This window comes from Periplaneta americana, chromosome 2, assembly GCF_040183065.1.
Source record: "Periplaneta americana isolate PAMFEO1 chromosome 2, P.americana_PAMFEO1_priV1, whole genome shotgun sequence".
In the NCBI taxonomy this organism is placed as follows: Eukaryota; Metazoa; Arthropoda; class Insecta; order Blattodea; family Blattidae; genus Periplaneta; species Periplaneta americana.
In genome coordinates this window covers 148,202,058-148,220,343 of record NC_091118.1, presented here as the reverse complement: position 1 = coordinate 148,220,343, position 18,286 = coordinate 148,202,058, and the positions used below count along the sequence as shown (strand labels likewise).

The following is an 18,286-nucleotide window of genomic DNA, read 5'->3' as shown; positions in this document are numbered from 1 at the left end:
AATTTCCTCCCGAGTATCATTTATATTTGTTACTGTTATTCCAAGATATTTGAACTTCTTCACCTCTTCAAAAGATAAATTTCCAATTTTTATATTCCCATTTCGTACAATATTCCCGTCACGAGTCATAATCATATACTTTGTCTTTTCGGGATTTACTTCCAAACCTATCTCTTTACTTGCTTCCAGTAAAATTCCCGTGCTTTCCCTAATCGTTTGTGGATTTTCTCCTAAAATATTCACGTCATCCGCATAGACACGCAGCTGATGTAACCCGTTCAATTCCAAGCCCTCTCTGTTATCCTGGACTTTCCTAATGGCATACTCTAGAGCGAAGTTAAAAAGTAAAGGTGGTAGTGCATCTCCTCGCTTTAGCCCACAGTGAATTGGAAACGCATCTGACAGAAACTGACCTATACGAATTCTGCTGTACGTTTCACTGAGACACATTTTAATTAATCGAACTAGTTTCTTGGGAATACCAAATTTTAACAATATAACAAACTAGTGCTTATTCTTATCGAGGAAGTAGACGTGACAACGTGACGCTTAGAGTGAAACCTACAGAGCAGCAATCGGTCGGCAAAGTTATGTTTTAAAAGAACACCGCACGTTATTGTATGATGCCGACATGTTAAGCGTGAGGCCGCGACGATAATAACTAGGCCTACTGTGCGTTTTCTCTGTCGTTTTTATAGTTTATAGTAATAAATATATCCTATTTCAACGAAATAAAATTGGATGCAGAAAAGCTCATAAATCAAGCCCTTTTTAACAGTCGGGTGTCATTAAATTGTTTTGAAATCCCTCTTACACGCGAATTCCATTAATTTTCCACAGTAGATATTTATTTTAACGTAGCCAAAAACTTATGTCTATGATTTCGTTATGTGCTTTTGTGCGTTCGCCAGCCAGAGTGAGACAGAAGGTGTGTCTGATGGTCTGGTATCACAAAGTTTCGCATTTGCACGTGTACATTAAGCCAGTTACAGGCTATTATGTGGGTGGGAGGGAAGCGTTACGTAAGCGGTGGTACATGCCTGCAACAATTCAGGTGGAAATAATTGGCGGAGGTTGTTACCCGCCAGCTGCAAGTGGGGGAATTGAAGTTTCGCCTTTAATTATGAAACCAGACCATCGCTCTCTGCATATCATCAAAGTAACAAAAATGAAGCTCGCGACCATCTATTCTAGATTAACTATAAGTGGCCATTTTAGCAAAGCTTCATTATACTATGTATGAAAGAAGTAACACAACGCTGAACAGAAACATACTTCGACATTTTGTGTAAAATGTTTTTATTTCGAAAACAAAAGTGGTGTTTGATATATTACTTACCTGTGCATTCGTGTACTGCTCTTTGCATCTTGAACGTAGAATTTTATACCGAACTATTTGAAAAAAAATTTTGGTCATATTCATTTTTTACGAGTTTATGCATTTAATATTAATATTAATATTTTATTTTTTATTTATTTATATTTAATGTGCTGTACAACAGCCAGTGGCCAATTACAGTTCAGCACAAATATAACAAAAACATAATACAAAAATAAGTATTACACTTAAATAAAATTACAATAATGACGATGAATGGATAAATAGGCCTAATGGATGACTTTAAAATACATAACTAAGAATACTATAAGACATGAGTATAATGCCTAAAAGAATACATAAATGACAAATCGTTGCCAAGAGCAAACTAAGTCTATACATTGAAGGGATCGAATTCGCAGTCATGCATGTTGGCATTTTTAATGCATCTGGAGACTGGTGAAAGAAATTTCGAATTTCTAATAAAGAAACGTTTGTAGACTCTCATATCTTTTGTTGGAATACGTAAGGTAATATTGTTTAAGAAAGAGTCACAGGATATCACCTTTGAGGACTTTACAAAAAACAGATAATCTAGTTCATGGCGTCTAGCATATAGATTTTGACAATTAAAATATTCACATTTTCTCTCATAACTGTACCCCGGAATTAATGGGCAGAAATCTGAATGAACATAAAGATATAAATTTTCTTTGTATATTTTCTAATTTAGCCGAGTCCGTAGTTATAATCGAGTTCCAAAGCATTAAAAGAGAATCGGGCGTGGAAAAAGAGTAAGTTATTGACCGTATTATTCCTAACATTCTGATTGCGTGATTGTAAATGTAATCAACGTGACTATGAAAATACAATTTACTGTGAAAGAATATTCCCAAATCTTTTACGCAATCCGTTCTGTTAATTAATAATAATAATAATAATAATAATAATAATAATAATGATAATAATAATAATAATAATAATAATAATAATAATAATAATAATAATAATAAACCTACGTCCAGTAACCTTCTGATAGTACAAGAAGCACAGTTATGGTATGCTAAATTAGTAAACGTAGGCTACGGGTAATAAGAAAGCAATAATCACAGTACAAATATTGGTTCAATTGTAAATAAACCACCACTATAAAAATACCTGAAATATGTCCTGTAGAAAGAAAACTTCATTCAAAACTGAGTTCAGAGCCTACTACGAAAGTGTCTCGTGTAAAATTTAATTTATATCGTTATGTAGAATTGTCTGTAAACGTTATTTTGTAAATGGAAAAATTAATTTCCAACTTAAAAGATATAAGTCAAGGAAACTTCAGAATAACGTATGCCCTAGATTCTTGAATATTATGTAGAGGATTCCACGTTAAGAAAAATGAATTGAACATATGGAGGGTGTTCCATCAACTATTTATAAGTATTTTCTTGAGAATTGAGAATTAATTAATTTCCTTTAATTTATTGAACACAATTTCATTGGGAACTAGAGCGATTTCATGTGCTCAAATATGTTTAAACCTCTAAAATTACCATTTATTTAATTTTCGAATAATAGGATAGCAGCTAAATTGGTGGAATAGCCTTCCACTTTCTTGCCAAACAACCCTGCTGAGGAATTTAACATACAATTTAGGGGTGGTACAGTTGAGGCCAAGATTTCACACTGTTAAAACATGTACAACACTGTCTGTGTTTATTACTACACAAAATTTAACTGTCAGTAAAACAACAAAGGCATTAAATAAGTAACCTAAGTTCTGGTTTGATTATAATGTGAATTTAATAACTAAACACGTGTGCTGCACACAATCTGAAATCTGTTTTATATGCGCTTCTTAGCCCAATAAAATAACCGTGTTGATATAAGGCACAGTTTTGTATTATTATTATTATTATTATTATTATTATTATTATTATTATTATTATTATTATTATTATTATTATTATTATTTTATTACTATTATTATTATTCCTACAAAAGGTTTAAGATTTCAAAGAAATTTTTATAACAGAAATTCAAAATCACTTTCTCCAGTCTGTAGATGCATAAAATATGTCAGTTTGCATGGGCACAATTTAGATCCTTTTAAGGTATAGTTTCGTTTTGATTATTAATATTTACTGTTCTTGTTCTCAATTTTATTTAGGTATGTTTTTGTTTATTTAAGACTAGCCGTACCCGTGCGCTCCGCTGCACCCGTTAGAAATAAATATAAAGTAATTACATAATTAAAATAGGACATTTGATCCAGGGAACATTCGTGTTTGATATAAGGATAAATCGTTTATTATGTTACTTAATTTAAATTGCATTTGCATAATTAAAATGCGATCATTTTGATACAGAGACCACTCATTTGGTCATAAAAATTATTTTACGAAATACAGGAAACGAATGTACAGAATAGCCTATCAAGTTTTCTGTGCATAAGAAGCTATTTTAATCTTACCTGTCCTCGATTCACTCAGAAGTTACTGTAATAACATTATAGCATTATGTCCATCTAGAGAAACTACACTTTCCAATGGTGAATTAATAATTAACTATACAAATCGGTTAATTTAGCTTCTGATATTACTTCATACAAACACAGAAACATTATCTGTAGGCTATCTTTCATAGCTTTCGATTGTTGCTGTCCAGGGCCCCTTATAGACGAAGTCATTTGTTTTTTAATTCATTACACGGCATTAGATGGCAGTTATTTCAATTTTAAAACTCACTTATCTCATTAAATATCAGTCCTATCAAAATTTTTTAAGGAATAAAATTTATCGCAAATTAGTTTTAAAGAAACTTTTGTTATGTAACATTTTTCACAAAAATCAATAATAAGCGAGATATTTCAATTTATTTAATTCAGGCCTCCTTATAACCCACCTTTTAAATAATGTATTTTGAATGCCATATAGCCTAAAATCTAAGTTACACCGAACATAATTTATATTCCAATTTTCATCGAAATCCGTTCAGCCATTATCGCGTGAAAAGGTAACAAACATACAGACAGACAGACATACATACAAACAAACAAACAAAAATTTCAAAAAAGCGATTTTCGGTTTCAGGGTGGTTAATTGTATATGTTAGGACCAATTATTTTTGGAAAATCGAAAATTACCAGAAAAATTTCGGCTACAGATTTATTATTAGTATAGATATTATTTATTTGTTTTTGCACCTTTGTATCTTCTGTTTGTGTATTGTGCTGAACTATAATTGGCCTCTGGCTGTTATTCAGCACACAAATATTAATAATAAACAAAATAAATAAATAAATTATTCCTACTATTATTTGTAATTGTAATTTGAGCGGGTTCGTCGTATCTATCTTGTGCGATAAACTTAAGAGAACACTGTACGTGTAAGGAAGAGAGTGAGACAGATGTCATATCTTACTCTTTCTATTAACGGAAGCATCTTGCGGCAACAGTGTACTAGGCAAGGCCCATAAGACCAATGTTTTTTTCTTAAGCGGCCGGCCCGGATGGCTCAAGCGGTAAGGGCACGGAATGTCTCTATCGCTTGGTCCGAAGGGTTGTGGGTTCGAGTCCCGCCTCGGGCATGGGTGTTATGTTTGTATTAGTGTAAAGGAAACAAATGAAAACGAAAACAGGAAACAAAGATAACTTTGGTAAACGGCCTCTGGCCGGTCTGGAAAAAAGCTGGAATCCTCTAACAACAATAATAGTTAATAATAATAATAATAATAATAATAATAACAAAATAAATGTTATTTTATTTAACGACGCTCGCAACTGCAGAGGTTATATCAGCGTCGCCGGAATTTTGTCCCACAGAAGTTGTTTTACATGCCAGTAAATCTACTGACGTGAGCCTGTCGCATTTAAGCACACTTAAATACCATCGACCTGGCCCGGGATCGAACCCGCAACCTTGGACATAGAAGGCCAGCGCTATACCAACTCGCCAACCAGGTCGACTAATAATAATATATCGGTTGTTACCATGTTAATCACATCTTCCGATAGCTAATCTACATACTTTTCTGTTGTTCCACCGACCGTCCTCCACATAAAGTTGTAGCAAAGCGCGCCTTATAACATCCCTCCAAGTTGTTTTTGGTCTTCATCACTTCCGCTTTTCTTGAGGTATCCATTCCAGTGTGCTTATGTGTAGTTGTTGCTCTTCCATCCGTTTTACGTAGCCATACATTGTAATTCTTTCATTCTAATGTAGTCCAAATCTGTAGTGTCTATATTCATTCTATTCTGATTCTATTTCTAATTTTATCTCTTCTGGATGTACGATCAGTCCTGCGCCAAAAACCCACTTCTGTAGCAAGTAATCTTAATCTTGTTCTTTCCCTTGGAGGCCAAACTTCTGCTCCATAAGTAAATTATACTCTTTATCAGAAACATGGACAGTACGACGAAGTGAAGAGAAGCGACTAGAAGCATTTTAAATGTGGATATGGAGACGAATGGAACGTGTGAAGTGGACAGACAGAATAAGAAATGAAGCGGTGTTGGAAAGAGTGGGTGAAGAAAGAATTATGTTGAAACTAATCAGAAAGAGTATCACTGGATCACTGGCTGAGAAGAAATTGCCTACTGAAGGATGCACTGGAAGGAATGGTGAATGGGAGAAGAATTTGGAGCAGAAGAAGATATCAGATGATAGACGGCATTAAGATATGTGGATCATTTGAGGAGACAAAGAGGAAGGCAGGAAATAGGAAAGATTGTATAATGCTGGGTTTGCAGTGAAAGACCTGTCCATGGGAAGAATACGTATGTATGTATGTATGTATGTATGTATGTATGTACGTATTCCGATATCCTGTACCACGGTGAAGCTATAACGGGGGGAGGAGGTAAATATGTCCCCCATAACCCGTTATATGGGGATTCTATGATTTTGCTTTGCTCTCCCCCCCCCCCTCCAAGGAAACGATTCTTTCTCCGCCTATGCTTCGGTGAAATGGGTAAAATCTAGTCACCTGAAATAGTAATAGGCCTATACGTTAGAAGAGCGGTATGTTGACGTTTTCATGTTCGAGGAAAAGATTGAAAAAGCGAAACGTAGTTGAGCTTTTTTAATTTCCGAGAACATGAAAACAAACATACCGCTCGTGTATCGTACATTATTTTGTGCGAAGATCGTTTATTACATACCTGAAAGACGAATTTCTAATTTGTTGCAATGAAATCTCCATGTTGGTTTCTGTTTAATGACGCCAACTTCGGAACACCAAAATATCTTTCTTCAACATTGTTGCTGTAAAATGTTTGCTGTGTTTACTATACTCCAGCAGGCCGTGATATACGTCTGTCTTTTTTTTTCCCCAGTCTATAAATGCGACCTTAAAACAAACGGTAAGGTTATGTAATGATTTATTTTTCATTTTAATATTTTAACAATATTATTTATATAACATATTGCAGAAATAACATCGGCATCTGGAATCTCATTGATTTTTTCACGGCTTCCTTAATGTTACTTGTATCAGGAATGCAATAAGTTTCGTGGAGTAGTAGACTTTACTTAATTTTTGCAAACATTTAAAAACAATAATTAACATTGCAATTTAGGTGAAATTGCAGTGGTAAGTTTCCAATTTATAATTATTACTATGTTAAACGTCTCTAAAAATAATATATTAAAAGCCTAAAGCAGTAAAATGGATGTCACGTTTAAGCGGTAAGAAGAGGGAAATTGTTATGTGTGTTACGTTGGGAATACTGAATGTGGTATTTCACACTTACCGCGTATTGGTTCTGTGCGGAAAACAAGCAAATACGCACGATCTCGCACAAAAGTAAATAACGCCATATTTTTATATTCATGTATGCTCCGTGTCGCGATCGACGGTTTGGCGACTACTGGAATAGACCAAAGGAAAAGATGACATTATACAAGAGGGGGGGAAAAGGACAAGGAAAGAGAGAGAGAGAGAGAGAGACACCATGAACAGAACGTGAAATACTGTAATTAAAAAGAGTTCTGAAATTTCTATCGTGTTATCTCAGTCGATGGCGGTAGATGTAGAATATTTACTTCGCAGAAGTTAAACGCAGCCTGTGCAACGAAACAAAACAGCACTTAGTTCCGAACTTTGTCAAGTCGCGACATGTATATTGAAGACGCAAGACGGTATGGGAGCAATGATTTTCGTGTATCGTGAAAGGTATTGGTGCAGTGCGACGTTGTTCAACCCTCACACTCCCTCTCGACTCTTCAACAGGCCGGATGCTGCCAGCGTTTATAGCAAAGTGATTTGGAGTGGAAGGGAAACTTTGAAGATTGTCCGAGCGAGCGTTGAGCCTGTGTGATACGTGGCGCTGTGCTCTCACATACGGAAAAACTCCATTTCAGCGCAAAAAAGATTAAATCAAGAGTATACAACTCATACTTAGCTATATTCCAAGCTCTTTCCACTGTCTGAAGTAGCTGGTGCTTAGTCGTCCCTGATATCGAGTGTTTACTATGCCTGCCAGCCTCGTGAGTGAAGTCCGATCAAGGACGATACATTTATAAAACGACGAACGGTCATAGAATTGTCTTTTTCGGAACAAAACTTTTTCTCTAGTAATTGCTCTTATATTTTCATCTTTTGCTTCATCACTTCCTTCATCAACCTTCTTTTACACTTCTATTTTTCTTCCTAAAACTCTTTTCCTATGTTAATGTTATATTTTCAGATAAGTTGTAATAAACACAATAAAATTTAATTGAATTGTTTTTTTTCAGTCTACAAACTTATCACGTAAAATAATGGGTTTAAAAATCATTAAAATACATTTATTAAATTGTGGACTAAACTACCGTTTTCCAACATACATTCGTCATCTTCATATCAATATTAGGTACAGGCAGTGGCAAAAAAAAAACCGGACCGACCCTTGTAGCTGATTTCAGAGTCTTGTTCACTCCAAAGCACGATAGACTGATAACTAAGACTTTCGTGGTTCGAATCCTGCCTGGGAAGGAAACTTTTTTTTTGTTCCTTATTCAAATTTATTCCCAATACTTTGCAGCGATATTTTACTACTTAATTAAATTATATTCCCAGAGCATGAATTTTACCATCAATCGAAAAGTACTGGGAATAAATTTGAATAAGGAACAATAAAAAGTTTCCTTCCCAGGCAGGATTCGAACCACGAAAGTCTTAGTTACCAGTCTATCGTGCTGTGGAGTGAACAAGGCTCTGAAATCCGCTACAAGAGTCGGTCCGGGTTTTTTTGACACTACTGTACATAAGTATGTTTAAACACAAAAGCCATTTAAATGGAATTGTACAATGTTATACTGAGCACTATGGGATGAAGAGAAATTTAATTAAGACAAAGATCATGGTTATCAGAAGAAAAATAAAGAAAGTAAACATGCAAATCCGAAATGTGGCAGTGGAACACGTGGACAGTTCCAAATACTTGGAGTGTACTATAAGTAGTAACATGAGCTGCTGCCAGGAAGTCAAAAGGAGAACAGCAATGGTAAAAGAAACATTTAATAGAAAAAGAAGCATTTTCTGCGGAACTTTGGAAAAATATCTAAGGAAGAGACTAGTATGGCATTATATGGAGCAGAAACATGGACATTACGACGAAGTGAAGAGAAATGACTAGAAGCATTTGAAATGTGGACATGGAGAAGAATGGAGCGTGTGAAGTGGACAGGCAGAATAAGAAATGAAATGAAGCTATACTAGAAAGAGTGGATGAAGAATGAATACTGCTGAAACTGATCAGGAAGAGAAAAAGAAATTGGCCGAGCCACTTACTAGGAAGAAACTGCCTACTGAAGGATGCACTGGGAGAAAATGATGAACGGGAGAAAAGTTCGGGGCAGAAGAAGATATCATGACAGACGAAATTAATGTAATGTTGTAGGTGAAATAACCCTGCAGATTTTTAGAGCGAATAGCTCATATTGTATGTAACAAAAAATTGTAATACCATATTGGTGAAAAGTTCATAGTTTTTTCAGAAAAAAAAAAAATGTTTTTTTTTCCCCCCCCAAATGTTTAACACCTCTTATTCGGTAACACTGCAGTTGGATCATGAGTTTTGTCCATATCGATAGAAAATCTAATAAAGAATCATTATTTATCCCTCTGTCGTATATCAATAAGGTGGGCAGTTTGCATATAACTTTTGTTTAAAAATCACTCATCTCAAGCCACTGAACGATGCAACCACAGCGCAACGTTGTAGCTAGAGGAGGCGTGCAGCAGTTCACGTACGCTGAGTTCGTTGACCTCTTACATCTGTATTACGATACGAAAGGTGAATCTTATCGGCGAGGAATGCAGACTGCTGGAACTTCGAACTTAATTTGAGACGTTTAGTTACATAACTAGAACATAATTTTTCAGTATGAAGAAAAAACGTTTGCAAAGAACCAAGGATTTGCAACCAATACTATTCTTTCATCATACAAATCCATGTGATGTATCTGGCTTTGGAGTATAACAGTGCTATAGCACGAGTTCTCCTCTTTCAGGGGGCGAGCTAAAGTTTTTTCTGTATATATTATATATTATGTTATAATTATTAGCAAAATAATAAATAAATATGAAATATAACTAACTCATTTTCGAAAAAAAAAAGTGATGCATCTGATTTTGCAACTGCACTCCTCATTTTATAATTATCCATGCAGTTAATCACAAAACGTAATGTAGGTTTTCTATTCATTTTAGTGTACCCTATCGTCCCTTTTAATCTGCAGAACTATTTCACTTCCACTCTGTAAATGGATCGTGTGCGAAGACTAAGAGAGAGATGGAAAATCAGTACGATTAGAAAACGCTGGGTTTGCAGTGAAAGACCTGCCCTTGGGCAGAATACTTTGAATGAATTCTTCTATAATACAGTAATAATAATAATAACAATAATAATAATAATAATAATAATAATCCATGGCGCTACAGCCCACGAAGGGCCTAGACCGACCAGCCGGCTGCTGGCTTTACGCCCACATGACGAAGCAGAGGTGGACGATCATCCAACCAGAATGGAGCTATCGTGTGGTTAGCACGATGATCCTCCCAGCCGTTATAGCTGACTTTCGCAACCGGATTTTGCTACCTATCGTAGCTCCCCAAGTGCATCACGATGCTGGGTGGGCACCGGTCCCATACACTGGCCGAAATTTCATGAGAAAATTTCTTCCCCTATGAGGATTCGAACCAGCGCGCATTCCGTAACATGAATCCCAGGCAAGATGCCTTATACCACGATGCCAAGGAGCGGGATGAATTCTTCTATAACTTATAATAAAGCTTTTGAAGTCAGAAGAAAATACAATTTTATTGGACAATATGATATGTACCATTACAGAAAAACTCGTTGTTACTCGCACAATATGAGGGGGACAGAAGCAAAGGGGTATAAGTGCACTTAAGTTATTTGTGGGAAAATGTGGTTTAAAGTACTTAAGATTTCGTAAATTACGTGAATTTTTTTATTTCAGTTTTAGTGTGTGATGTGGTTAAAAGATCTAATCCTTTGCCACTAAAATTTTAAATGATTTAGCTTGTCCTGGATGCACTTAACTTATATTCTTAGAAATGTCACTTGTACCCCTTTGCTTCTGACCCCCTCGTATGTTTTCTCTGTCAGTTTTACCCATATCAATAACATGTCTGACGCAAATCGGAAAAACTAACAAGCTGCTTACGTAACATCTGAATCCGCTTTGCCTACGTACATTACACAACAATTATATAACCACATTACGATTGTTAGTGTGAATAACAATTAATAATTGCCATGAATTATCAGCACAACTATCAGAGCAATCAATATACAATTTAACTCAATCTGACAAGCAATGTGTTCTGTCTATAGGTTATTATTGGGTTTCGCATACAGCACATATCTCTGAAATTCGATAAACGAATTAGACATAATCCATCAGATAATCGGGTGAACAATACTAACTCTGGAAATGGATGCCGTTGAGAGTAACGGGTTTGTAATTCAGTTCAATTAAAATGTTTACGTATTAAATGAGACTCATTTGCATAACAATGAATAATCTCACAACAGTCCGATTAAAACTTTACTAAAACCAGGGACTAATCTCCCTGTTTCTACTTTTGCATGGGTCATACAAACTGACGCTATTTCCCTACGAAGTTGATTTCGTGTAGGCCTATATTTTTCTGAGTTTACGGCGAATAGTTGACAAAGGAAATTGTGGTATTCCAAAAATAAAACTGTCCTACAGTTCATTACATATTGCATTTGCTATACCAGTATTTCAACTCGGGACTCCAGCGTAGAAAGCCAACGCTCTAGCCATTTCGCTAACATTACGATCTTTATTTGGATACTGAATGCAAAAATAATCACTGCTTATGATCTTACCAAACTATTTCAACAATCTTTGCATATATATAGAGTGTTAAAAAAAAGTATCCAATATTTTAGGAGGTGCTAGCATGCATCAAAACAAGATAAAAATGTCTAATAAACATGGGTCCTACAACACATACTTTCTGAAATCTTAACACTTGTTGATAGGAGGTGCTCAATGTGACGTTCATTCATGGCAATGCATTCCTCTGCCCTTCGGCGTAAGGAATCACGCACTCTTTGAAATTGATCTGGTTGTTCTTGATAACCAAAAGTCTAGGGGATTTAGATTTGAGGAACGAGCAGGCCAAGGTGTGGGGCCTCCCCAACCAATCCAGTGGTCCTGAAATGTCAGCGTTAGGTGTTCACGCTCATTGCGGAAAAAATATGCTGGTGTGCCATCATGCATGAACCACATCCGTAGTCTTTGCTGACATGGCACATACTCCAGCAAAGTAGGCAATACGTTAATAAGAAAGTCCTGACAACGAGCCCCAGTTAATCTCTATGGTAGCACGTATGGCCATCATTTATCGCCAAGAACGCCTGCCCATACGTTGATTGAGAATCGGTGATGATGCCTTGTTTCTTCAACTGCATGTGAATTTTCATCAGCCCACGCATGCTGATTACGAAAATTCACAACACCATCTCTCCTGAACCCTGCTCATATCTGCAACCGAACTTTTCTTTTCAGTATTCCTTGCGATGTATCAGTATTCCATGCCAGGGGTGTCAACTACGGTATGATTATCTGGTAGCTTGCTGTATTTTAGGGCAGAAAAGTGCATTGCCATAAATGGACGTCACATTGAGCACCTCCTATGAACAAGTGTTCAGATCTCAGAAAGTATGTGTTGTAGACCCATGTTTATTAGACATTTTTTCTTGTTTTGATGCATACTATCATCTCCTAAAGTATTGGATATTTTTAACAACCTTTATAGCGTGGAAGTAATACACTGTGCAGATTTTAACAGCTTATCCCTTGCATAGAGTACAACAGAAAATTCTAATACCATATTAGTCCTAAATTAATACTTTCCTTTAAAAAATCCCGTAATTTTTAACACTGTTCTACTCGATAAGTACTATCCGTACGATTCTGATTTTTACTTTTATTATTGGAGAAACTGGTAAGAAATGATTTATCCCTTTGCAGTTTTTAAATAAAATGAACGGCCTTCTTGCAAATTAAATAAAAAATTAACACTATAAAACTTTCTTAAGTTAAAACGTTAAAAGGGCTTACAAATTTTAAAAAAAGTTAATATACGTTAAAACAGACGGACTGGTTTCAACACCGGTGTGATGTCAACATCAGTGTCCTTCGAACTACTATAGGGCTACGTGGTAGTCCGAAGGACACTGATGATGACACCACGGTACCGTTTGTCATTAAGGTGTATTACCCTTTTCAAAATTTTTAAACACTTTTAACGTTTTAACTAAAGAAAGTTTTATAGTTTTAATATGTATTGAAGTGAACAACAAAAAAACAAAGAAATTAACACACCGTTATTTTCTGCCATTACAAAGTATAGCAACCCTGCTGCAGTAACTAAATAACGGAATGCTGCTATTCAGATCAGAGTTCAAGTATGTATTCGTAGATAATCCGGGGATGCGCTGTTGCCAAACTACTCAGTTTTTCAGCTTTGGGTTGGGGTTACCAGCCTGAACGACTTCAGGCTGGTATTTATTTATTATTTTATACTTTATTGGCATCATTACCTTTGTTGGTTGGTATATTTTATATTTATAATTTTCTAATTGACCATGCACTTAATTACAAAACGCACAATACTCGTACTTTATTTATTTTATTGCCCCTTCAATTTACACAATTATAACTCTGCATATTTTGCATTTAATTTAAGTCGCAATTAATCATTAAAATCAACTAAAATTACTCAATTTATGAATAAATACGAGTACCATTTAGCCTAGTTGGCTTTGTGGTAGCGCGTCTGCCTCCAGAGTAGCCGGCCCGGGTTCGATCTCCGGCGGGTCAGAAATTTTCATGTAAAATTTCTACCTCGGAACTAGGATAGATGGCAGTGCACAACTTCTAATCATTAAATTGTGCACCAATATGCCTGGGTCAAATCCCAAATCTCTCCGCAGTGCACATCATAGTCTTTCGTTGACATAGCGTGAACATGAGGAAAGAATATGATAGAGTAAAATACTATTGACGACGTCACAGTGGGTTTTGAATAGCAGAAGACGAAATGGCAGTTGACGTTGTTGGAGGACGTGAAAGAAAGAAAAATGAATTATAGTGACAGAGTGATCGACATCTATGGAGAGGAAATTTTTATTAACGTGGATTTTTAGAAGATAATTTCATTATAACTATTTATTTTATTCTAGTCTGATTTTTAGTTTTTACCGTGACTAAATTTAATTTTCAATATTGGCACTTTTATGAAAATTTATTAAATGTATTTATAATTTTATTAGAATTAATTGACAAGTAAAATCATATAAAATGTTAGAAATAATCTAATTAACAGGGGTCGGCAACGGCTGCCGACCACACGGATTCTGGGTAACTGTTACATGGAGTTGTATGACGTTACGCTCTTGAAGTAGAGTACGTAACAGTAAATATTAGAATGACAACATTACGACAGAACTGGCTCGTTAACTGTTAAGAAACTGGGAAACAAATTGAAGCATAATTATGATAATAAATGATTGAAATAATTTTAGTTTCATCCTTTAAATGCGCAGAAATTTGATCCGAACAAATGTAACTTTTCATTCTGCAAATGTTCACTAAATGTCGTTCATGTTATGAAGACTATATGTTAATGCCAATTATAAAAATGTTGCATCCGTCGCGTTATCGCTGTGTATCACTGTCACTAGCATGGTAAATGCTACGTAAAGCTTTAGCACGACTTGCGTCCACAAACACAAAGCAAGACTCTGTATCGCTGTCAATGAGTACGGGTGAAGTGAGCCTACGAGGACATCGTCTCCACTTCCAACTAGCCAATCAGGGTGCTCGGATATTGTGAAGGCCACGATAGTAATAGTGAAGGTTCCTCTATTCCAGGCCTGCACAAACAGCGCTCAACGAACGCGCGCGCTCCTTCGCAGCGGGAGAGCGGTGTTTATCGCTCGCCGAAACGGAGAGGAAGATTCGTCAGACTGACATAGACTTGCTATAGGTAGAGGAGAGGGAAACGACCACTCAGCTATTTAGTGGAGTGCAGAGTGTAGGCCTATTCTCAGGAACTGTTTCACGTTGCTTACCTATTGCTACAGTACAGTATGGAGGAATCTAAAAGACGGAACATAACATTTAACATTGAACGATTTACAGCTCGAACTTATTGATCTTCAATGTGACCTAAGGGCCAAAGATCATTTGAATAATACTACTAGCCTGGTTGAGTTTTACAAGATTAACATTAGCAATAATATCCACGACTACACAGGCTGGCTGTGAAAATGATTGCTATGTTTGGCTCAACATTTATATTTGTGAGCAACTGTTTTCTATAATCAACTTTAATAAAGGCAGACATCGAACATCTGTAACTAATATTTCATCATGATCAGTAGGCTACTGTTCCTTTCAGCTGCCAACAGCATAAAATCTCGTATTGATGTACTGATAAATAAAAATGTAACAAAATGATATTGTACATTAGCTATTGAATTTCTATTACTTCTGTAAAATAAATATTTCTTTATTAATTAATAATAGTCCAAAATAGTTTTGCAAACACTGAACGGGAATTCATTTCATAAGCACTCGTAATAGTACTTCCTTTTGTGTAAATTTTGTACGAGATCCACCCCTTCTTCCAGTCCACTCTTATACAGAGCGCAGCTAATATATGCATTCCGCTCATGACCTGTGAGCAGGCTCGGAGAGCGCAAACCTTGTGCAGGCATGCTCTATTCACATCTAAAATTTACTATAGACTTACGTTGGCCCATTGCATGCCCTATATGCAATGATTATTCGAGTCCAGTCAGGTGAATCCGATGACAGGCAGCCCATCCTCCGTCAGCCCTGACAGAGCCAGGTCCTATCACCAGACGAGCCCCAGGGTTCGGACCCAAAGTCTTTAAATACGCCTACTCTCTGAGTATAGCCAGAGCCAGAGTTTTTGGCGCGTGTCCTTGAGTAAAAAGCTAGTCAGTGAGCACTTGTTGCCGGTGCAGCTGGGAACGGCACCGCCCAACACGTCACGTCAGCAATCTGCCCACTGCGTCAAAATCAAGACACTCGCATTTCGCTTTTCTGGTTTGTGTCCTTGAGTACACTATCCAATCAGTGGCAAATGTTACCACATCGGCTGAGAGTGGTACCACCTCCTAAACAGATGTGACATCAGCAATCTGTCATCACAGTTGTCAGCTTTCTCGCCCACAGTTTGTGGAAAAGATAAGATACTCGCTCTCAACGTTCCCATTACTTATTTCACACGCCAGAAACGGTGGCATTGGCTGTATCAGAGACCCGTACAGAGACTTCACTCCAGCCTATTTTAAATACTGTTGATGATAGATGAAAGGGAGCCTTAATAGAAAGATAAAGGGAAAATGAGTACTCCAAAAAAAAAAAAAAAGCTTCTGCAAAGTCTGTTTTGTTCACCACAAATTCTATCACAAGACCGGGGTCGAACCCGAGTCACCTATACGGAAGACCAGCGCACTGGGCCACAGACGCAGAAAATATGAGTACACATATATACAGACGGGCAGAAAGCAGTATCCTCATCAAACACGGATTTGTAAGCTGTTGTTTTCCTTGTCCGTAGGCGCGCGCGACCTGTATGAGCTGCTGCTGCAGAAGGAAGCTCTGGAAAACCGACTGCAGCAACAGGGGCAGCACGAGATCGTCAGGAAGGCAAACCGATCCCCATCACTCAGGCTCCGCTTCGGACGACGGGCCGACCCCCTGCTCTCGGTAAGTCTTTCATCTCCACGCAAGCGGCCGGCGCGGCGGCGACACCGGTAATGTATGCAGCTGGACAGCCGCTCGACATCAAAGACGAAACGCACGGTGTGTTGGTTCCGAAATTACGCAGCAGAGAAACTCCAATTAAACCTTCTATAAACGTATATTTAATCTTACAAAGTCAATAATAATAATAATAATAATAATAATAATAATAATAATAATAATAATAATAATAATAATAATAGACCGAGCGAGGTGGCTCAGTGGTAAAGCACTAGACTCGCATTCCTCAGGACGAGGGTTCAAACCCCTTGGTCAGCGAATCTGAGGTTTTCATGGTTTTTCTCAGTCACAAAGCGAAATGTCGGATTGGAAATTTCCATACCATTATTCATCACCGTCTTAATCATCATCATCATAATCATTCAAGATTGAAAATCAGTTTAAATGAATACTAGTTTTACAGTATAATAAATATAACATAACCTAATGACAGAATCACAATAGTCCACTGCCTACTGATAAGCTTATACCTAAAGATCCTACAGATATGACCTAGATGTTACAGCTGTGTAAGCAAACTTAAAAATAATAATAATAATAATAATAATAATAATAATAATAATAATAATAATAATATTGCGTGACTTATTGGATGCAAACTTTCCCGATAGGTTGATCGGAAGAAGAGAACCTCTTGCCTGGCTATCTAGATCGCCCAATGTGAACCCTCTTTGCATTTTTTTTCTGGGACTTTGTGTACCAAAGTTGTACAGTTAACACTTTGGAAGAACTGAGGCAACGCATTACAAATGCAGCTGCGCTAGTCACTCCACAAATGTTACAGGACATTTGGCAGGAGGTTGAGTGCCATTTGGATGTCTGCAGGGTAATCCGAAGCGCACAAATTGAGTTGCATTGACCATTCTCCGAAACTCGGAATGAAACAAGTGGCCAACAGAGTTGGCGTTCACATGTTCAGTTTTTCTTACCCAAAATTACCTTGCAAGGACGCGTTTTTGCGTATCTTTTAAAAGTTACTCCTCCCATTTCCCCATTAACATCACAATGACTTGGTCTGTTATCTGTATTCTGCTAATTCTTTGGTTTGCTTACGACTTTTTGACTTGCTATCGTGTCTTAGTTGAGCGGTTGAGCTTTACTTCACGGCATCACATTTTTGTACTCGTACTTTTGTCGGTATATTTTTTAATACTGTGCCTTTTCTCTGTTGTATGATTTTTTTAAATGTACTATCATAAATGTAAGCTGCACGAGGAAGTTTTGCTGCATTTTACAATAAAATATATTCATAATGTTGTCTTTGCATTTTTGGTGCTTCGCTTTATTTATGATTTTTATCAAATTTAAAATAATGTCCACAAGTTCATAAGCTTTACTGTATTTTACTAGATATTTTAGTAATTTTATCGGTAATCTGCCAACACTTAGATTTGTTTGTTTAAAATCTCCCAACTCAAAATCCTATTCACCTCGCGGGTTCCGTCAGCACCTTTGCTGGAGTGGGAGGAGTGGAGTATTACGTCATTATCATGTATATATAGCATCATTTGATAGTTCTACGAATGCATCATATTACATATGAGTCGCGTCATAGATTTTCTAACGACATTTCCTGAGTAAGTCATAGGTGCTGGTACATTGATCACTAAGGAACTTATTCTTAGGTTG

The 18,286-nt window shown here is 36.6% G+C and overlaps 1 protein-coding gene across 1 annotated transcript in view; it reads left to right on the top strand.

Moving 5' to 3' along the window:
* sNPF (short neuropeptide F precursor) overlaps nucleotides 1-18,286 on the top strand; it is a 282,800-nt gene that overhangs the window by 232,831 nt on the left and 31,683 nt on the right. The window contains exon 3 of the mRNA XM_069818671.1: nucleotides 16,452-16,600. Within this exon, the coding sequence (XP_069674772.1) occupies nucleotides 16,452-16,600 (149 nt within the window). The remainder of the gene's footprint in view (nucleotides 1-16,451; nucleotides 16,601-18,286) is intronic.